Source organism: Corylus avellana, chromosome ca3, assembly GCF_901000735.1.
Source record: "Corylus avellana chromosome ca3, CavTom2PMs-1.0".
In the NCBI taxonomy this organism is placed as follows: domain Eukaryota; kingdom Viridiplantae; phylum Streptophyta; class Magnoliopsida; order Fagales; family Betulaceae; genus Corylus; species Corylus avellana.
Window position 1 is genome coordinate 20,415,313 of NC_081543.1, and position 23,087 is coordinate 20,438,399.

The following is a 23,087-nucleotide window of genomic DNA, read 5'->3' on the forward strand; positions in this document are numbered from 1 at the left end:
GGAAATTGGTTGCCCTGCCTTGCAACGCTTCCAGGTTTTACCAAAATCTTCATCTTCCTCATATAACTCCTTTAGGCACTCGAATCCAGTCACTTCAGCTTTCATGGTGATCAGTAGGGTAGCTCAGCGGCTCAAAGCATCAGCTACACGATTCAGTTTTCCCGACTTATGCTTGAGAGAAAAAGTGAACCGTTGGATGTAAGAAACCCACCAAGCATGCATCTGATTCAGATTCTTTTGACTATTGATGAACTTTAATGCTTGATGGTCAGTATAGAGGACAAACTCTCGTTGGATCAGGTAGTGCTCCCACACCTTGAGGGCTCTCAAGACAGCATAAAGCTCCAACTCATATGTTGACCACTTCTGTCTTGCTTCTCCGAGCTTCTCACTAAAAAATTCTACGGGCTTCCCTTCTTGAGATAACACAGCTCCTATCCCGACGATTGATGCATCACATTCAACTTCAAACAGCTTGTCAAAGTCAGGTAAGGCAAGTACAGGTGCTGTGTATAGCTTTTCTTTGATGATTGTGAAACTTTGCTCGGCTTCTTCACCCCAATTGAATTTTCCTTTCTTCATACACTCGGTGATCGGTGCTACAATACTGCTGAAATTCCGAACGAACCTTCTATAGAAAGTTGCTAACCCATGGAAACTTCTTACTTCTCCCACTGACTTGGGCGTGGGCCATTCTCAGATTGCTCTCACCTTCTCTTCATCCACTCGGATTCCATTGGCACCGACTACAAATCCGAGGAAGAGTAACTGATCCATCATGAAACTACACTTCTTTAAGTTGATAAACAACTTATTTTCACGGAGGACCTCCAACACTTTCCTCACGTGATCCATGTGATCCACCGGGTTGCGACTATAGATAAGAATATCATCGAAATAGACAACGACAAATTTTCCGATAAAAGGTTTCAGTACCTGATTCATGAGTCGCATGAAAGTGCTTGGTGCATTCGAAAGGCCGAAAGGCATCACCATCCACTCATAAAGCCCCTCTTTAGTCTTGAACGCAGTTTTCCATTCATCTCCCGGTCGTATACGGATTTGGTGATATCCACTCCTCAAGTCAATCTTCGAAAAAATCTTAGCCCCAGATAGCATATCAAACATGTCACCTATTCGGGGAATTGGAAACCGATACTTGACCGTGATCTTGTTTATTGCCCGGCTATCCACGCACATTCGCCAACTCCCATCTTTCTTCGGTACAAGTAGGGCCGGTACTGCGCATGGACTCATACTCTCTCGCAAGTGTCCCTTCCTAATTAACCCCTCTACCTGCTCTTGCAAAATAGCATTCTCCTTTGGGTTCATTCGATAATGTGGCAAGTTCGGGAGACTTGCTCCCGGCACTAAGTCAATATAGTGCTGGATATCTCTCATGGGCGGCAGTCCTTCGGGCATCTCTTTAGGCATGATGTCTTGGAATTCTTCTAACATCGGTCGCATTATCTCGGGAACTTCTTGTGAGACGGAGCCCGGGGTTCCCTTGGTCACCAATGCTATGATGTCTCGGGCCTCCTTAACTTCTTCTATAAATTCTGATCCAGTGGATAGGAGGACCGGCTTTCCCTTGGAATGAGTAGAATTTTGACTTCCTGTAAGGGTCGAAATGTTATCTTCCGACCATCCCAAAAGATAGTGTAGACATTGGCTCTTCCTTGCTGCTGGGCATCCACGTCAAACTGCCACGGTCTTCCCAGGATTAAGTGGCATGCATCCATCTCGACAACATCACACAAAATAGAATCCGAGTAATGCTTACCGATCGAAAATGTGAAACGACATCTCTCGGTTACTAGTGTCTCGGTTCCCCGCTTGATCCATCCGATCTTATATGGAGTTGGGTGCTTCTCAGTTTTCAAACCCAACTTTGAAACCATCTCCTTCGACACTACGTTCTCCCCGCTACCACTATCAATAATCACATCACATACTCTTTGGTTGACTGTGCAGCGAGTACGAAAAATCTTGTGCCTTTGAGATTGATCCTCTTGCCTCGGTGTCAAGAGTAAACGTTGAATTACTAAGGATCGGGAAAGTGGGATTCCCTCATCAGCGTCAGCCAACTCCTCTTCTTCATACTCGGGTGTATCAATATCTCCATTCTCGGACCCTCCCTCTGGCTCAGGTTCGATCAAGTTTACCATCTGCCTCCGGGGACATTGATGCGACCTATGTCCTGGTTGGTTGCATTTGAAACATTTGTCTAGATTGGGCCGTGCGTATGGATTGTTGGCTGGTTGTCTCGAGGTGCTTGAACTGCTACTGGCTCCTTTTCCCGTGGAAGTCACTGGTTGACTTGGTGTGACAGTCGGGACTAGAGGTTGTTTTCCCCGTCCCTGCGTTGGTCTCGTCGAATCGCTCGGGTTTCGCTCCCAGGTTGTTGCTTTAGGCCTCTCCAGTTGCTTCTCTGCTCGGGCTGCCAAACTAACTGCCTCATTCAAAGTAAAGACAGGATGCATAGAAACCTTATCTTGTATTGCCACACGCAGTCCACCAATAAACCTTGCAACTTGTTGATCCTCTGTTTCCATGAGATCATTCCGAGCAGATAGGCGATAGAAATCATCAACATACGCCTGGATGGTCCGACCTCCTTGTCGACACTCTTGGTATTGTTGGAATAGCCGTTGCTCAAAGTCCGGTGGTAAAAAACGTGCTTTGAGTAGCCGCTTCATCTTCAACCATGAAGTTACAGGTCCCTTCCCTTGTCGGGCTCGGGAAATCTGTAATTTTTCCCACCAAGCAGAAGCTCCTCCCTTGAACTTGTATGCCACTAACTTCACCTTGCGATCCTCGCGAATACTCATATAATCAAAGAACCTCTCTACTTCCATCACCCAATCTAAGAAATCTTCGATTTGAAGATGCCCGTTGAATGATGGGAGATCAATCTTCATTCGGTATTCGTGGGATTCCTCCCTAGCAAGATCCTGACGCCTGGGTTGCCCTCCATATGCATCCCGGTAGCCAGCGCCGTCATAGACATTCCCCATATGGCCAGCTCTACCACGCTCATAACCTCTGAAGCCTGTGCCACCACGACCGACTCCTCTATGTAATTCGCCCCTTCGATCTACCTCAATGTCCCGTCCGAATACTCCTTCAGCAAAGTCTTCATCGTCACTAGGATCGTCATAGGCCGGTGGTCGGTTTATGGGTGCAAGTGGTTGATGAGGAATAGGCCTTACTCGGATCCCATCGTCATCATGGGCATCATTGTCCCTGTGATTACGATTAGGACCTATGTGCATGCGCTCTATCATCTCCCGCATCTGGCGCATCTCCTGTCGTATCTCCTGTTGCATCGTTTGCTGGATCTGCTGGAGCTCTTGGAATTCGGCTCTCCAAGGAGCCTCCCTGTCACGAGCAGCGTAGTTTAGGGAATCGTCACCGTTGCGCTGATTGGTCATGATCAGGATAAAGCCTGCTCTGATACCAACTGACGTAGCGGAAGACTAAGGTAATTAATCAAAGAGCAGCGTCTTTGATTCTGCAAGGAGAAGCGTCTTCGTCTTCTACCCAAAAGATAAAACAAGCCCGCAGGCAAAAAAATAAAAATAAAACTCCGCAGAGTATTTGAGAGAGAATTCTCTGATTTGATTATAATTCAATTGATTGAGTTTTACATAATAGGCAAGCCTATTTATAGAAGAGAAATCCTTGGAGAAAAAGTAAACCTACTTCTAGTAGAGAAAGTAAATCTAATCTTAGTAGGAAAGTAAACATAATCCTAGTAGGGAAAGTAAACATAATTCTAATTAGGAAAAGTAAATATACTCCTAGTAGGGAAAGGATTAAAAGTAAACTATTTATTCTTGGGGGTGGGGACACACATGTCCTACATCATCCACAGACTCCCCATTCGATTCACAACAATACCTCTTTTCCGAACATTATCCAGAGTGAGTGATTTCCCAAGGGCGGCCGACCACACAAAAAACGCCACTCTCGAAGGAGCCTTGGTGCGCCAAATACTTTTACAAGGGAAGTGATTGGAATCTTTGGAGGCAAGCATCCTATAAAAAGAGTGAACCTCAAACTTCCCTTTTCTCGAAGGGATCCACCACATCCAGTCCTCCCCTACCCCACTAATAGATAATGAATACAAGAACGAGAAGAAAGAGGCTAAAACCATCTCTCCCAATCATGAATTCTGCGAGTAAAAGTAACATTCCAATGAACCATCCCATTTATGCACTCCCGAATATCCGCAATGGAAGCATCCTTATTGCTAGCAATGTTAAAAAGGCATGGAAAAGCATCCTTGAGGGGCATCTCGCCACACCATAAATCCTCCCAAAATTTGACTTTCCCACCCGAACCAAGATCCAATCTGAAATGGAACTGAAACGACCTCCAACCCCTACAAATGTGTTTCCATAACCCCACCCCATGCGATCCACGAGGGACTTTAGAACGCCAACCACCCCAATGCACCCCATACTTTGCCACCAAAATATTTCTCCACCAAGCTTCTTCCTCGCAACAGAGCTTGATTAAAAAGACGCAAGCTCCAAATCCCTAGACCACCCTCAGCAATCGGAGAACAAACCTCATTCCAACTGACCAAATGGAACTTAGGCTCTTCCTTGAACCCCCCCCCCCCCATAAGAAGTCCCTTTGAATCTTCTCAATGAGATTCGCCACGGAAACAGGAATGGGGAAGAGGGACAAAAAATAAGTGGAAAGATTGGATAAGGTACTTTTTATGAGCGTGAGCCTCGCTCCCGTGGACAAATATGAGCGCTTCCAAGGGGCCAACCTTCTAGCAATTTTCTCCAACATATCATCCCAAATAGCCAACAGCTTGAACGAAGCCCCTAGCGGAAGACCCAGATACTTCAAAGGCAGAGAGCTAGTGCCACAACCCAGAATACCAGCCAACTCACCCGACTCCACCGAACCACCGACTGGGACCAAAACAGATTTAGCTCGATTTACTTTTAAACCTGAGACTGCCTCGAAGCTAATAATGAGGGCTTTAATAAATGTAACTTGATCAGGAGTAGCCCCACAAAAAACTAGAGTATCATCAGCAAAAGGAAGATGAGAAACAGTTACCCGCTCAGGCTCTCTAGCACCCACATAGAAGCCGTTAAAGAAACCCCTACTAATAGAAGCATCAATCATCCTGCTGAACGCCTCCATGACCATAATGAACAAGAAAAGCGAAAGGGGGTCACCTTGTCTTACCCCCCGCAAACTCTCAAAGAAACCGGAAGGAGAGCCATTGATCAACACCGAGAACCGCACCAACGAGATACAATGTTCAATCCATGAGCACCATTTCTCACCAAAACCGCACCTTCTTAATAAGTAGAGCAAAAACTTCCAGTTCATGTGATCATAAGCCTTCTTCATATCCAACTTGCATAAGAGGCCGGGATCCCCATATCTGAAACGGCTATCCAGACACTCATTGGCAATAAGCACCGAATCCAAAATGTGTCTACCTTTGACGAAGGCGTTCTGCGGATTGGAGATGACCCGATTCATGACTCCCCTCATTCTATTGGCTAAAACCTTCGCAATAATCTTATAAGTCCCCCCCCCCCCTCCACAAGGCTAATGGGAAATCCTTCAGATTGGAAGCCCCATGCGACTTCGGGAATAAGGGCAATAAACGTAGCATTGAGGCTTTTTTCGAATTTACCTCGATCATAAAACTCCGCAAAAACAGCCATGGTGTTCTTTTTGATCACCTCCCAGCAATTCTGGAAGAAAGCCATAGAAAAGCCATCCGGACCTAGAGCCTTGTCCCTATCCATTTTTTTAATCACCTCCCACACCTCCCTTTCCTCGAAAGGGGCTTCCAAACTAGAAGACTCATTCACCTCCAACATGTCGAAATGAAGATTATCCAACCTCGGTCTCCAACTAAGAGTCTCCGTGAAGAGCGTCTCATAAAAGTGAGTGATATGATTTCTAATAGCCTCTTGATCAGAAGTAATAGTGCCATTAATGTTCAAAGACTCAATATAATTCTGTCTTCGGTTGGCATTAGCTATCCGATGGAAGAACACTTGTCGCCCTCTTTCAACCAACAGATCCTAAATTTTTGCCTCCAACTGATTTCTTCTTGAAGGAGGGAGAGTTCTAGCTTGCTTGCGAGCACCCTTTTCCTCTCAACCTCTTTTGTGGTTAGACCTCTCTCTTCCTCCACCCTATCCAAAGCTTTAAGATCTTTCATATGAGTCTTAATATAAACCCCCACATTGCCAAAATCTTGGTCATTCCATCTTCTAATATCCCACTTTAAAGCTTGCATCTTCTTAGAAAGAATGAAACTCGAAGTACCCTGAAAATGATACGAGTCCCACCAGCTGCGCACTTTATCCACAAAACCCTCCACTTTGAGCCACATATTCTCAAATTTGAAAGGCCTTTTGCCTCCCGAATAAGAATTGCAGTCCAGAAAAATAGGAGCATGATCGGAACAAACCCGAAGCAACCTCTTTTGACGCAAGTCATGATGGCGGGCTTCCCAATCCGGGGAGACAAGAAAGCGGTCAAGCCTAGACCAAGAAATGTTGTTTGACCAAGTAGAGATCCCCCCCACTAAGGGAAGGTCCATGAGACCCTGCTCCGAGATGAACTCACCAAAGTCCCTCATTGCCGACCGTGAGTGAGCTCCCCTCGACCTTTCACTAGGATAGAGAGTGACATTAAAGTCCCCACCGATACACCACGGCACGTCCCAACAGCTCATGACCCCTGCTAACTCCTCCCAAAGAAAACGCCTAGAGTTTACTCTGTTAGGGCCATATGTCAATTGTACTGAATACCCCTCAATGTGAGGGTTTCTCATATTATATAGGAATTGTCTAGCTAATTACAGGCTGTATCTCAGCGATTACAGCCATCTAGGAGAACAAATAAGGCAACTAAAATCTACATATTAATTACAAGATACTATAGCTATAATACAAAAATATTTTTTTTTTTTTTGATAAGTAATGTAGTATATATAAAAAAAAGCGCAAAGCGCCTCTAAGTACACAATAAAGTATACAAAGGAACCCAAACAAAACACCCAGAAAAACCCAGAAAAAACCCAAACAAACCAATCAAAAACCCAGAAAAACCCAATCAAACCAAACACCCATCCAAAGGGGAATACAAGAGACCCAACCAAACCCCAAGAAAAGCCCTAGTGCACCTCAGGTGGAACCCTAGTGCACCTCAGGGGGAAAAGAAAAAGCATTTTTCGATCCCAAAAAACCCCGCCGACGCCGGCCCTTCACCGGAGAGATGGAGCAATCCAGATTATTGTGCTCCCTCAACCCCTTAACCTTAGAAGCAGAAACTTCAACCTTAGGGGCAGAAACTTCAACCTCAGCAAGCAGATCCTTGTTCTTATGCAGCTGCTTTGCGACTTTTTCCTTCACCCTCCGGGTATAAAACAGTTGGGACGAGGATTTAGAGGAGTAAATGGGAGTACCATTCTCTGTCATGCGAGGAAAAGGACGGCTAAGACTCCTCCCCATCTCAGCCGCCCCATCGAGAAGGGAAGTAGTCGAGAGTGAAGTGCATCCCTGCGACGAGAACAATGAGGTAGTAGCAGGGGAAAGAAAACAGCCAGCTTGAACCTCCACCGGCGCAAAGGGAACCAGAACAGGGTCCTTTCCCTTAGAAGACAAAGAATCCTTCAACACCACCGGAGCGGGAGAGACAGCTCTCGGACTCAAGAACCCACGACGAAACAAACCTTTCTCCGGAGAAGAAGGACGAACAACCAGCTCCTCCTCCCCCGAAAAAGGAACCTCCCTATCCCTGCAAGAGCTCGCCGGAGAGTCCACCTCCCAAGGAACAGCGAAGGCCTCCTTGAGAATAGAAAGACGAGCCGAATCAGAAATCTCCGAAGACACAGACGCACCCCGGCAGATTTCAGGCATCGAAGAAAGAGAGCCCTCCCAGTCCCTGCGCAACGTGCTCGCCGGTACAGCCTCCGCAGAAAGGGAAAAAGTAGCCCCCTGAGAGGACCCGTCACCGGCAGACCCAACAATCTCGCCCAAAACTCGCACCGGAGAGAGAGAGAACACTGCCGGGGAAGACCCATCGCCGGAATCCAAACCGGTAACCTGCAAACTCAAAGAAGACCTAGCGAACGGCTCCAAACACTCTTCAGAGGCTAGAGGAATCCCAGCCGATACAGACTCCAAAGGTAATGAGAAAGAGTTATGGACTGGATCTGAGAAATCCGGATCCAAGTGCTGAACCGGATCCAAATTTTGACCCAAACCCACTTCAGAGACCGACCCGGAATCACAACCCAAAGCAGAAGTTGATAGGCCCAAAAAACGAGCCCTTTTACTCCTGCGATTGGGCTTCGAGACAACCCCTGCACAGACCCAGTCCAACTTACGTTGGATTTGCCCTAGAAGCCTCATCAATCCACTAATACCGATCTTGCCCTTCTTCTTCTTCCTCAAACTCACTGAACCAGCCGCCTCCACCAGAGGAGAAGACAAGCTCTCCAACGCAGAGCAATCCACGGCAGACCGCAACCCCAAACCGTCATACTCCGAATCCCACCAAGACGACCCCGGAAGCAAATCGAGAGACCTCGGATACTCAACTGCTCTCGCCTCGACGCCCGGAGAAGATCGAAGGACATCCACGAAAGACCTCCCGGAATCGACCCCCAAAGAAGGACCATCCATTAGAAACCCCGCCGAAGATGGAACCCCCGACTCCGCCGTACCATCCGACTTGATCTGTGCCGCCATCAGTTGCCGAAGCTCTCCCGCGAAACGCCGCCAGCCCCTCCCAAAACGTCCCTCCGGAAGCCAAATGACTCCCTTACGACCACCCTCAGCCAACACCGATACCTCCAAGAACCTTCCGGCCTTATTACCTCCCCCGTGGACCATCGTGGCCTTATCACCCTCACGGTAAGATTTGGCAATTTCTTCCTTCACCTGAACCTGAATCGCCGCTTCCACCGTTTCCACCAACCACGACGAACACCGAATGCTCGCGTAAATATACCCCACGAAACCTTTTCTCCTCTCCTCCAGACGAAGGTTAGGACACCCAACCTTTGCCGAAAGGCAGAAGGTTTTGGCTTCAAAAGAGAAACTGCGTTCCATACGCCGAACCCTAACGCGCAGCACCAGCCGCGCCACCGATCGCAGAAAAAACTTTCAAAAATTCAAATTTTGAAATTCATCCGAGTCTAGAGAGAGAGAGAGAGACATTCTAGAGAGAGCTATAATACAAAAATATACCATAACTAGAAAGACTAATTATGGCTAAATATATATATCGTATCTGATTGACATCCCCCTCATATTGATGTTGGTCGATCAAGAAGCATCAATTTGCCCACAATGAACTGATGACGCTGTCGTGTCATGGCCTTCGTGAATACGTCAGCTATCTGGAGATCAGTGGAAACATGAGGAAGAGATATAACACGAGTGTCCAAGGCTTCCCGAATAGAATGACAGTCTACCTCAATATGCTTCATACGTTCATGGTAAACAGGATTAACAGCTATTTGAATGGCACTAGTATTATCTGCATGGAGAGGAGTAGAATCAGATTGAGAAAAACCAAGCTCAGCCAGAAGCCCACGAAGCCAGACAATCTCAGAACAAGCAGCAGATATTGCCCGGTATTCGGATTCAGTAGATGATTTAGAAACACGAGCTTGTTTCTTACTCTTCCAAGAAATCAAAGAATCACCAAGAAACATACACCAACCCGTGACAGACCACCGAGTATCAGGACATCCGGCCCAATCTGCATCACTATAAGCAACAAGGCGAAGAGGAGAGCCGGTTGGAAAGAACAACCCACGGCTAGGTGACCCCTGAAGATAGCGAATGATACGGCGAACCGCAGCTAAATGAAGATGGCGTGGAGTTTGCATAAATTGGCTAACCTGCTGGACAGCGAAGGAAATATCAGGCCAAGTAATAGTCAAATAGTTCAAGCTGCCTACCAACTGTCGAAACACAGTAGGATCAGAAAGAAGATCACCCTCCTCATTGCAATATTTCACATTAACCTCCATAGGAGTATCCACCGAAGAAGAATCCTGAAGACTAGCCAGGCGAATCAAGTCCTGGGTATATTTGTGTTGATTCAAGAATATACCTGAAAAATCGGTATGCACCTCCAACCCCAAAAAATACGTAAGAGGACCAAGGTCTTTCATATGAAAAGAAGCCTGAAGATTCTGCTTGAGATGGCCAATCAAACTGGAGTCAGTGCCAGTAATGACAATATCATCCACATACACAAGTAAAAGAACGAGACCAATCGGAGTCTTGCAAAGAAACAAAGAGGAGTCATATTGGCTTTGGACAAAGGAGAAGCGAAGCAGCGTAGACCTGAATTTTTCTAACCATGCCCGGGGAGCTTGTTTTAAGCCATAGAGAGACCGCTTTAACTTACACACAGTTGCAGATGGAGAAGAAAACAAACCCGCAGGAGGAGTCATGTAAATATCCTCTTTGAGATCACCATGAAGAAAAACATTTTTGACGTCATCTGGTGAAGCGGCCAGCCTTGGGAGGCGGCAATAGAAATAACCGTACGCACTGTGGTCATCTTCGCTACCGGAGCAAATGTCTCCTCATAGTCCACCCCATATTCTTGTCTGTTCCCAATAGCAACTAATCGTGCCTTATACCGATCCAGAGTCCCATCAGAGTGGAGCTTAATCGAGTAAACCCATTTACAACCGATGGCTTTAACATTAGAAGGGCAAGGAACCACCTCCCATGTCTGATTGTCCTGGAGAGCCTGAAGTTCCTCATCCATTGCTTTTCGCCAACATTCATGTTTAACGGCCTCGGAAAAACATGTAGGGATGGAAATAGAAGACAAAGTAGCATTAAAAGAAGTGTGAGAAAAACCATACCGATCAGGAGGATGTGATACTCGGGCAGATCGTCGAGGACCAGGCTCAGGAGGCGTGGGAGAACTGATCGGACCTGTCTCGGATGATAAATCAATCTCGGAGAAGTTGTCAGAACAGGGTCGGATGAAGGGTCAGTCTCGGGAGGGGCAAAGTTGGTAGACGTCGAGTATACACAATTCCAGATTTGAACCGTTCAGGGAGAGGAGTCAATTCATCAAAACACGGTAGAATACTAATTTCAAGCAATGACTCAACATGTGTAGAAAAGAAACATTGATTCTCAAAGAAAACAACATTACGAGATATACGAAATTTGTTAGAACAAGAATCATAGCAAACATAACCCTTGTGTGAAATACTATAACCCATAAATGCACATTTAACAGACTGAGCAGAGAGTTTGTGACGTTCATGAGAAGGTAAATGAACAAAACAAACACATCCAAAAGTATGCAGATTAAGATAGCTAGGATGCTGATGATACAAACGATAGTAAGGAGAATCAAAATTCAAGACCTGAGAGGGCAGTCTATTAATTAAGTAAACTGCAGTAGATAATGCTTCAACCCAAAATTTAGATGGAACGGATGACTCAAGCAATAAGGTGCGAACAACGTCCAAGAGATGTCGGTTCTTTCGTTCCGCCACCTCATTTTGCTGAGTAGAAGGACAAGAGCGCTGAGAGACAATTCCTTTGTGGTGTAAGAAATCATGAAATTCGTGGGACATGTATTCTCCACCAGAATCAGACCTCAAAATCTTAATACCTGTAGAAAATTGATTTTCAATATATGCTACAAAGGTCTTAAAAATAGACAGGACCTCAAATTTAGCCCGAAGAAAATAGACCCAAGTATAACGACTGAAATCATCTATGAATGTCACAAAATATTTATATCGAGCATGAGAAATGACAGGAGAAATGCCCCATACATCACTATGCACAATATTAAAGCATTTTGTAGCACGACTACCATGAGAAGAAAAGGAAAGTGTCTTACTCTTACCAAGTTTGCAGACAGAACAGTCAAATGACAAATTTTTAGAAACTCGTTCTTTATTGCCTAACAAACCAGAATTTAACATATGAGACAAAATAATAGAGTTTGGATGACCCAAACGTTTGTGCCATACTTCGTTTGGAGTATTAACTGTCATACAAGCCAAAGATAAACAACTAGGAATTGAAAAATGCAGTAGAAATAGTCTGCCAACTTTAGGCCCCTTCGCGAGTATCTTCCCCGACACCTGATCCTGCACAAGACAACCATCACGAGAGAAATGGACATCACAGTTTTTCTCAACTAACTGGCCAACTGAAATAAGATTATTAGAAAGTCCAGGAGACACATAAACATCTCGGAATGAAGGATTGATATCTCCTACTTCATTAATAGCTAAATGACTCCCATTAGCTACTTGAATATGAGATGAACCAAGATATGGACGAACATTGCAAAGAGTATTAGATGATTTGGTCATATGATTGGATGCAGCAGAATCAATAAGCCACGACTTATACGGAGCAGTACCATTACCTTGGAGCCCTAAGGCGGAAAAGGCTGACATAATCATCTGCTGGACCATTTCAGGAGTAAGAACAGATGATCCGGCCGCAGAAGAAGACGCTGAGGACATCATTGGAGTGGAAGAGGTGTTCACTGCAGCTTGATAGGCGGTAGCTTGGCGATTCTGAGGCCGAATGGGACATTCTTTGATAAAGTGGCCCTGTTTCTTACAGTAATTGCAAGATTTCTTTACACAATTGGCGGCAATATGACCATACTCTTTGCAGCTGAAACACTGGACCTTGCGCATATCCTTACCCTTCCCTTTCCCATATGCTGCATGGGCTACTGGATTTGGGTTGGAATCGTGCTGGAACGTAGCCTGTGTGAGAAGACGCTGCACCTCGCGAAGTAATTCTCCAAAACAAACATCCAAAGATGGAGAAGGATCCCGGTTCATTAAATTTGAGCGAGTAACCTCAAATTCAGGGCGCAATTTCATCAAGAATTGATCTCTCTTGCTTTGCTCATGAACAGCCTGAACAGCAGAGATAGATGCAACAGGTACCTTTGCATAAATCATATCAGAAAATTCTCCCCACAAATTCTGAAAATCAGAAAAATACTCCTGAATGGAGAGATTCCCTTGTGTAACTAGCAATCTCATATTCCAACTGAAAACGACGTGCGGTATTATCCTGGTGATAAACCTTCACCAAATACTCCCACATAGTCTTTGCAGACTTATATGGTCTCAAATTGAGCACAATAAGAGGATCGACAGACCCTAAGATCCACAACATCACACGTGCATCTTTGACCTTCCAATTAGCCAACTCCTTAGGTTCCGTAGGAGCTGGATCACTACCGTCAATATGGCCCCACAACTCTTTTCCCATAACAAACAATTGAAACTGGAATTCCCAAGTAGAATAATTTTTTCCCGTAAAACGGACCCCGAAAGACTCGCTAGAAGACATGATGAAACCAAAATAAAATCAGAAATGATAAAACCTGATAAAGAAGTAATAGGCCACTAGATTTGTTGGACAGCAAGCCCAAAGCTCACCAAACAGCAACCTGCAACAGTTCACAAGCATAGTCCACAGGCCCAAACACACCAAACAGCAACCTGCAGCAGTCCACAAGCAAGCCCACAAGCCCACAGATCCTCAGCCCAGTCCAGCAGCCCAGTCCGCACTCACACCACACTAGAACCTGCAGCAGCTACACCACAAGCCCCGTCCGCACCCACTCTCAACACCACAACAGAACCTGCAGCAGCTCCACCACGCTCACCGCACCACACCTAAACCTGCCAGCAGCACCAAAATTCCAACAGCCCAGATCCCTGCCAGCCTAAGCACCAAAATAAAATCAGCCACACCTGAACCTACCGACAGAGCCAAAGCTCCGACAGCCCAGATCACCGACAACACCACAGATTGCCGAAAGCCCACGTGTCTGCACAGAATCTGCCGACAACCACCACAGATCGTCGGGAACGCTCCAAGACTGCACAGAACCTGCCGACAACCACCACAGACCTTGCCGGCAACCACCACAGACCTTGCCGACAACCACCAAGGATTCTCCACAAACCAAGAAACTGCCGAATAGCAGTTTAGAATCCACCAGAATGATCGACAACTCCCCTAAAGTTATCGACCGCCACAAAAAACAACAACCCAGTCCCAACCCATGCTTCACAATTCCTACGCCCCTCAACAGGTAATTGAAAACAACCCTAATTTAGATGATGGCTTTGATACCATGTCAATTGTACTGAATGCCCCTCAATGTGAGGGTTTCTCATATTATATAGGAATTGTCTAGCTAATTACAGGCTGTATCTCAGCGATTACAGCAATCTAGGAGAACAAATAAGGCAACTAAAATCTACATATTAAGTACAAGATACTATAGCTATAATACAAAAATATACCATAACTAGAAAGACTAATTATGGCTAAATATATATATCGTATCTGACTGACACCATACACCCCCGCAAACGCCCACGCAAAGCCATCCTCGACATTCTTGAAAGAGCAAGCCACCACATAATTGCCCAACACTACATCTACCTTCTCAACAGCCCTCTTGTCCCACATGAGCAAAATACCCCCCGAGGCACCAATGGAAGGAACATAGCACCACTCTACATACGGGCGGCCCCATAAACTCCTTACTAAGTTATACGAAATAAAATCCATCTTCTTCTCTTGGAAACAAACTATATCTGCCTTCCAACTTCTCAGTAAATTCCTAACCATCAATCTCTTATCCCTCTCATTCAATCCTCTCACATTCCATGAAAGAATCTTGAGCTTCATGATTTAACTCGGCTGGCCCCTCCCCTTGTTTCTGTTCCCTGACGAATACCCCACAAAATTAACAGAAGACTGCAAATTATAAAGTTTCCTCTTACCTTTTTTAGCTGCAGGAGTACACTCTTCCCTTTCCAATCCATTGCCTTTGTTGTCAGCCATAAGTAACCCAATGGTCTCCTCAAACTTTCCTTCTTCTCCATCACAAGATAACCCAACTTCCTTGCATGCCTTAATAATAAAGTCCCTCTCCTGCTCCACCACCAGCTCCTCATGAAACGAGTCTAGAACAAAAGACTCCTGGGAAAGAGAACCCTCCACTACTGTAGGAACTTCACCCAAATTAACAGCCTATGACATGCATATCCCCGGCTCCTTACCCAGAATACCCAACACCAAAACTCCCGGAGACTAACCAACGAGGTTGCTCCCCAGGAAAACTTCCCTCCCGGACTCCTCACAGTCACTGGCAACAGACCCAGAGGAAGCTGGTGACACCCACTTGCCCGGCTTGTTGCCCAAAATCCCCGAGTCAGAACCCCTCGATCCACACTTAAGAGAGGATTGATCGTTTTGGCCGAGTTCCAGAGGAAGAGAAGTATCAGAAACTAAGGGGATAGCCTGCAACTTACCCAGAGAGCCCGGAGTTGAATCCATCATCGGTCTTGCCTGAACAATGCAGTCCACTGTCAAAGCCTCATCCTGAGCTCCAACCCTCGCCAGAAACTTCGTTATCAGCCCCTTGTCCGCCGAATCTACCCTCATCGGCGCCTTTGCCGTGGCCATAGTCTCGCTCATCCCGTGGGGATCAGCCAGCCCCTTTCCCATCAATGCTACCCTCAGCGGCTCCTCTACCGCGGCCGCGGTCTCGATTGGCAAGAGGGAAACAGCGCCGACAACTCTGACGGCGTGGGGCGAGCGCTCTGGATCATTGACGCCCACCGGAGTTTTGAGGCCACCCTCCGACGATTCCAACTCACCTACCGGCTCCGGCCCAGCACGCGAGCTCTCTCCTAACTCCACTACGCTTGTCCCAGGTTCCATGGCCTTAAGCTCTTGAATGAGCAGGGCCTTACTAACAGAACCCTTGATAAGCCCATTATCCAAATTGGGCCGAGCTCCCTTTTTCCTGAAATAAATCTTAATAGCTTTCCCGGGCTTATCACGAATCCATTTGGGCCGCACCACATATGCTTTCTTTTGCTTGACTACCCCAAGATTGTTCACATTCCTTCTTGCCGACCTACAAACATGAAGCTCATCAGCCTTGGGAATAGAAGACTGACATTCGATATATTTAATTGCTGCTTCCAGCCTCTCCATACCCACGTCAATCTCACCTTTTAACCTGCACAACGTCTCCTTGGCATTAATGAGCTCGCCTTTCACACGCAAGAAAGACTGCACATCATGGCAGCCAATCTCCTTCCGTCCCTTCACGTGATCAGTTCCAAGATACGCTGCTGGCTGCCTTACCATGGGGTAGATCCTGTTCGCCGGAATTAGTGAATCGCTTGCCGAAACCCAACTGACGCAACCCGAAGGCGTCCCATCCTTTGTGCAGGGCAGTCCCGCCACTCCTGTAAGGAAAATCTTCTTCGTAACCTCTCCATTACCACCGGCAGTCCACCCTGAAGCATTAACCTGTTTTGAGTCCCCCACTAACTTGGCAGATACTTGTTCTTTCTTATCCCACTCTGCAGAGGCCTCTTTCAGCCACCTTGGCACCCTGGCGACCGGTTCAGAGGAAGAATTAAAGCAGTCCTCTGCGGCTGCAACGACAACCCCACCACCTCTGCATAGCTCCTCCTGCCCACCCCTCCCTTATCCTTGACCCCCTCCCTGACCTCCCTAACCCCTCTGTCCTCACAAAGAGAAGACTTTTCCAAGCGAACCTCCTTGATAAATCGATCCCAACCTTGTCCATAACGACCTTCTGGAATGATAATCGAACCACATCTTCGCCTTCCATCAAATTCTTCTACTGTCAGAAAATGTCCATGTCTGTTAGAACATTTTTGTGCAATAACCTGTGGGAACCTTGCTCTGGATTGATCCCAAAAAACCTCAAACGTCTCCACTGCGACCAAATCCTCCACTATGTGCACCAACAACACTAACTCATCCTTCTTCAAGAAAATGGACTTAATTTACTGTTGCTCCTTTCGAGTATCCTCACCCCTAATACCCCTCCCTTGATCAACACCTCAAACACTTTGGACTCTACAGACCACCTCATGGCATTCCTTTGGTCCTTTCTGCCTTCCACATCAACATTTGGCTTTCTTTCCTATTGTCTTTTTGGCACCTTTAACTTGAATGGAATCATTCTTCTATACAACTGCAATGATGGCCAGGCATGTCTTAAATTGTCAAAATTTCTTTGACAACTAACCCTCATCTTGTCCATGAATGGTACCTTATCTTACTATTCAAAAATGCATCTACTACTTATTCTAACTCTTGCAATGCTGCTCATCCATCCTCAATACTCACTTTAGCACCACTCAATTTCTAAATAATTATTACCAGCGTTATATATAACACCTTTAATGATTACTTTGTTCAATTCTATCTATTTTTTTCTCAAGTAATAGATATTATTGGAAAGAGAGGAAACCTCAAGTACAATTCATCTTACTCTCATTTTATTATCTATATTCTCTTCAATCTCCACTTCTTACAACTAATCTCCTTTTATGAGCAACATTCTCTTCAATCTTCGATTTCTTACAGCTAATCTCATTTTATACTCAACGTTCTCTTCAATCTTCATTCCTTACAACTAGAAGATCCAATAAAACAAAAATTGTCATTTCAAGCATCTCCTACCCATCAATTTCAGAATATTTGTTGCAATATTACTTGACCCAAATGTTTTTAAGTGCTAAATCAGAATATTTCTCTGTGGTTTCTATTACCCATACTAGAATTTTTTGATTAAAAATATCTCCATAATTTGTTTATCTATATTTGGATAGTTCATTCTTTATATTATCAATGTTCATTCCATAAAACCCAAGTAGTCGCATTTAACAACCAATGAGCACCAAAACAATATTCTTCATCTATTTCCAAACCCATAAAATAATAAATACAGTCAACATGCTCCAGCTCAAAATGGTTCCTTCCTCCATAAAAATGGGGTTAGGGTGTGACCATTGATTCAATACCTACTAAAAAAATAAAGACAAAAGGAGAAGAAAAACAAGAATGTAAAGCCAAAGTGCAAGAGCACTATTTTTTCCAAACTTGCCAAAAAGACTCCATCTAACCTGAAGGCGATGCATCATATCATATCAAATCAAAGACTCATCCAACAACCTTTAAGTTAAGCCATGCAAGTGTATCTCTTTAAATCCTACTCTATAACAGAACTATGATGAAAATTATCATCAAAATGATAAAGTAATTAATGAAAGATATGTCAGACCAAAAAAAAAATCATTAATGAAAGAGATCCATTTACTATAATAATGATTTAACCCATGGTAATCCACTTGCCCTTTAACTATCCAAATTGAAGTAATATACTCGCTCACAATCCACTTGATCCTAATCTTATAGAAGTAATCACATATCACTATACATACTACCATAAACTATATAGTCAAGATCACCTATAAATATATGACCCCTAAAGCCTTAGGAAACTTTTCTAGTTATAATTTTTCCTTATAAATGTAATAATTTTATTGAAAAGAAAAACTGGCAGAACCCTTGTACACAAATTGTATACATGAGAGACAACCACATTAAAGGTGTCTAAAATCTAATTTATGATAATAAAATAAATAAATAAAACTTATAATTTTCTTAGAAAGTGCTGTCTCCAGAAATATGATTAAGAGCATAAAATTGAACATACTACTCTATGTATTAGGCAATAAGAATTTAGGGAACGGGTATGAATTCGAATATTAAGTTCAAATGAATGATTTAAAATGCATACACTTGTTTCATCTTAGTAAAGTTCAAAGATAGATTGAAATCCCATTAAATAAAAAATTTGAAACGAAAAGAAAGGAGTCATTGCAAATCCATTGCCCCAAAGACCTAGTTGGAAGAAGAGTTCTATTTCATCATCAATTAGTTCTTATTTTCTTCCTTCTTTATTGGGATGTAATCGTTCATGTAACTTGTAGTAGCAGCTCAAGTGCCATTTTTTCTTTCATCTTCCAAACCTTGACTGCTACCCCATTAAGCCTTCATCCCAACTGATAAGAGTTGATCCCTCAAATCCCTATGCAAACCAACTACTTGGAAATGCTGACGAGACATTACCTAAGGCTTAAAACACAACCAATTGAAGCAACTTCAGAACAATTCGAGATTTAGCTGTTATACATTTTTTTTATAAATCTGATTTATATAATTTCTCACAACCAAAACAAATTTTATAGCATGACACAACAACGGGACTTCAACCTAATTCTCAATGCGAATTTCAAAGTTAAGTAAGCACTACCAAAAATTCACCGATGCAATTCCACCACAACGCAAAATTCAGCAGGATACGAGGATTTCCATAAACACTAGTGGCGAGATCTTTAAAGACTGCTTCCATCTGCAACTCAGAGTACAAAGTTGCCCCAGCATGGTCCAAGTATACAAGACCTACAATTCCAAAAATTCAACCCAAAAAGACCACCAGGATTCTCAGCTAAAATTTACCATTTCGTGAGAACCAAACAGAGAGCAACTTTGAATTCTTTCCAAACGATAATAAAAAGGGAAATTCTGACCGTCTAATCTTTTGAACTCGGTAGCTCGGATTTCATCGATGGTTTTGGGCCCGTTTGGGTACCCGTAATCCGCACCGAATTCCCTGAGAAACTCTTCCTTGTCTGTATCCATGAGCTTCGGATTTTCAGCGAGAGAGAGAGAGAGAGCTACGAAAAGAAAAAAACCACAAACGAGCGTGGCTGCGTTGCTCCTGGCTTTTAATTTAATTATCATTTCTAATTGACGCCTGAACCGATCGGTCCTTGTTAAACTGGTCAACACGTGTCAGTTTTTATTTTTTATTATTTTTTTTATCATTTTTTAAGTAGAATAGTCCGCCAAGGAGGCTGAGAATCTTCCGGCTACCAATAGAAAATGATGGTAAAGGAGGTAGAGAAATTGGGCGATCCAATATGGCACATGATAGGTGCTGGAATTTGTAGTCAATGCATTGATCGCAAGAGAGATATAAATGAGATTATAAAACAAGAAAACAGGTAACGATCATATCCCTTGATTTATGTAATCAGCTCTTGATTTGGGTTCCCTCTTTATTGTTGGTCCTAGTACTCCCCCATCAAACTAGGCTGATGAGTGAGGCCAAGTTTGATAGATAATGTAGTAAAAGATTCCCAAGATAGAGGTCTGGTGAAAATATCAATTAATTAAGAATAACTTTTATAAGGTCTTGACACAAACCAAAGTCTTTGTGCCCTTCAATAAGAAAGTGACACATCAGCGTGGAACACTATAACAAAAATATGGTGTTTCACTTAATTTTTTTTTTAGAATACCTAAAACTAGAATAACCTTTTTCATATTTTTCTTCAAAATCACCCCAGCCACCAACCTACCACCGGAGACGCTAATTTTGCTCTCATTCTTCCTGCAAAGGAATATTAAAGTTTGATTATCACTAAGAAATAACTCACACCCAGATTTTTTATTATTATTATTATTATTATTTATTCACACTGTATTGGCAAAAAAGAAAGGGAAGGGAAGGGAGAAGGGAAAAAAAAAAAAAGAAAAAAAAATTAGAAACAAGAGCTGATCATATGCATATTCACAAATCTCTCCAATCACACGTTTCTCTCGCCCTGCTTTCCTTTTCTTTCTCTTTTTCTTGCCCAAAACTACAAGAGAAATGAATATATTAATATAGTTCTTTTTTATTTTTGGTTATAGGAATATCTCCGACAAATAACACAGCTTTGCGCATAAAAATCCCCCTACTGATCGAAAAAATTAATCATAACTTCAATCTCCAACTTTCTCTGTCGTCTTCAGCGTTGTCTCCAGTGGCATCTCCAGCAGCAAGTTGGTGGCTGGGGTAGTTTTAGAGAAAAATATGAAAAGATTATTTTAGAAGGTGTTTTGTTTTAGGTATTCTAGAAAAAAAAATTAGGCGAAACACCATATTTTTGTTATAGTGTTTCACGCTGATGTGTCGCCTTCTTATTTGAGGACACAAAAACCTTGGTTTGTGCCAATACCCGATAGAAGTTATTCTCCAGTCAATTAATTTGAAGAATAAACAAATTGGATCACAAGTGCGCCAAGAGCAACCTTCTCATGAACATAATGACAATTAGAGCGACCATGAAAAACTGGACTAACAGTAAGGTAAAAGAGCTCAAATTATCACAATACAGTATAGGGGGCCTAGCCAAAGTGAGCCCAATATCTCGCAGCACAAAACCAAGCTATGAAGTTCAACCGAAGCAGAGGCCATAAAGTGATATTCATTTTCAGTGCTAGACATAGCAACAGTAGGTTGTTTCTTTCCGCTCCATGAAATACCATTAGGTCCTAAAAAGGTGCAAAACCCAGAAGTTGATCGACAAGTAAGAGGGGACAACTAGCCCAATCAGAATCTGAATAAGCATATAAATCAAGTGAACCGTGTGCGTGAAGTTGTAAGCCATGAGAAAGAGTGCTAGAAATGTAATAAAGAATCCGCTCAACCTCATGATAATTGGCTTCAGTAAGAGATGCCATAAATTGAGAAACATAATTAACACTGAAGGAGATGTCTAGTCGAGTCATTGTGAGATATTGAAGTCCACCAACAAGACTATAGAATAAAGTAGGATCGCCAAAGGAAGGAGAAGTATTTTGATGGGCTGACTTTTGCACCATAAGAGTGGAAACAAATGTACAAGATGTCATGTGAGCTCTGTCAAGTAGATCCATAGAATACTTTGCTTGAGAGATATGAAGACCATCATTGGTACGTGTAAGCTCAATACTAAGGAAGTAGTGGATAAAACCAAGGTCTTTCATAGCAAATCCACTACTTAATAAAGAAATAAAATGATGGAGCATAGCATTATTATCACTCGTAACCAACATATCATCAACATGTAGAAGGAGAATGAGGGTACCTTGCTTATTTTGACAAACAAACATAAAAGGATCAGCAGTGCTACAATAAATCCCCAAGGTGAGAATAAAACCACTAAAACGATCAAACTAAGCACGAGGTGCTTGCTCAAGCCCATAAAGTGCTTTCTTGAGTCGACACACATAATCAGGATAGTCAATATCTTTAAAGCCAGGGGTTGTTCCATATAAACTAATTCTGAAAGATGTCCATGAAGAAATGCATTTTTAACATCAAGTTGGCAAATATCCCAACCTTTCATCAGAGTGACTAATAGAATAGTACGAATATTGCCATGTTTTATAATTGGAGAGAAAGTCTTGGTATAATCAAGACCTTCAATTTGGCTAAAACCATTAGCAACCAATCGAGCCTTAAGGCGTTCCAAAGTTCCATCAGGCGAATCTTTGTTTTATAAACCCATTTGCGACCAATCACATGCATATGTGGGGAACGGGGAACAAGCTTCCAAGTATCATTATGTTTAAGGGCAGTGAGCTCTTCTTTCATGGCTATTGTCCACCCCTCTTGTTGAAGAGCAGCCTTTATATTTTTGGTCTCTTGAGGAATATCAAGGAGAGAGAGAAGTGCATACCGTGGATTGGGCTTGATGATTCCGGTTTTGGAATGAGTCACCATAGGATGACTATCTGGTATAGGGGGATCATGAAGAGAACTTGGGCTTGAAGCTTCACCATTCAAATTTGCATTGGTAGCAGAGGAAATATCTTGGTCAAGGCACATGGAAAAAGATGGTGGAGATCTCGATGAACGTGGACTTTGTAAGCCTTGATCACGTGGGCTGAATGGATTATCTGCATGAGTGGCACTAGTAGGCAAATCCAACAGAGCAATTGGACTTATAATAGGTTCTTGTGGCCCACTGAAAATTGGTGGGCATGGTGAACTTTGACTTTGTAGGCTTGGATCAATGGGGCTGAGAGTAGGAACCTCTAGAGTGACATTGGTAGGTGAATTCAATGGAGCAGCTAGACTTATAACATATTCTTGTGGCCCATTGAATGGTGGGGATGAGGTAGAAGAATCTGCAACAGTTTCAACCCACTCCTTGAAGGAGGTCATGAGATGATTTTCAAAAGGAGTATGCAATAAATGTGGAGTTGCAAAAGGGAAAATATGTTCATTAAAAACAACATGCCTAGAGGTATAGATACGACTAGTAGGAGGATATAAACAATGGTATCCCTTGTATTTGGAACTATATCCAATGAAGACACAAG

The 23,087-nt window shown here is 43.5% G+C and overlaps 1 protein-coding gene across 9 annotated transcripts in view; it reads right to left on the reverse strand.

Annotated features, from left to right (window-relative positions):
- Positions 1-19,673, reverse strand: part of LOC132175743 (molybdenum cofactor sulfurase) — a 112,194-nt gene extending 92,521 nt beyond the window's left edge. For all 9 annotated transcript variants that reach the window (XR_009439457.1, XM_059587775.1, XM_059587778.1 and 6 more), the window contains exons 1-2: positions 19,481-19,673; positions 19,254-19,352 (exon numbers count right to left, since the gene is read on the reverse strand). Coding sequence is in view for 8 of the 9 variants with exons in the window: in XM_059587775.1 (XP_059443758.1) it covers positions 19,254-19,352; positions 19,481-19,592 (211 nt within the window). In the remaining variant the exon portion in view is untranslated. The remainder of the gene's footprint in view (positions 1-19,253; positions 19,353-19,480) is intronic.
- Positions 19,674-23,087: the final 3,414 nt, after the last annotated feature.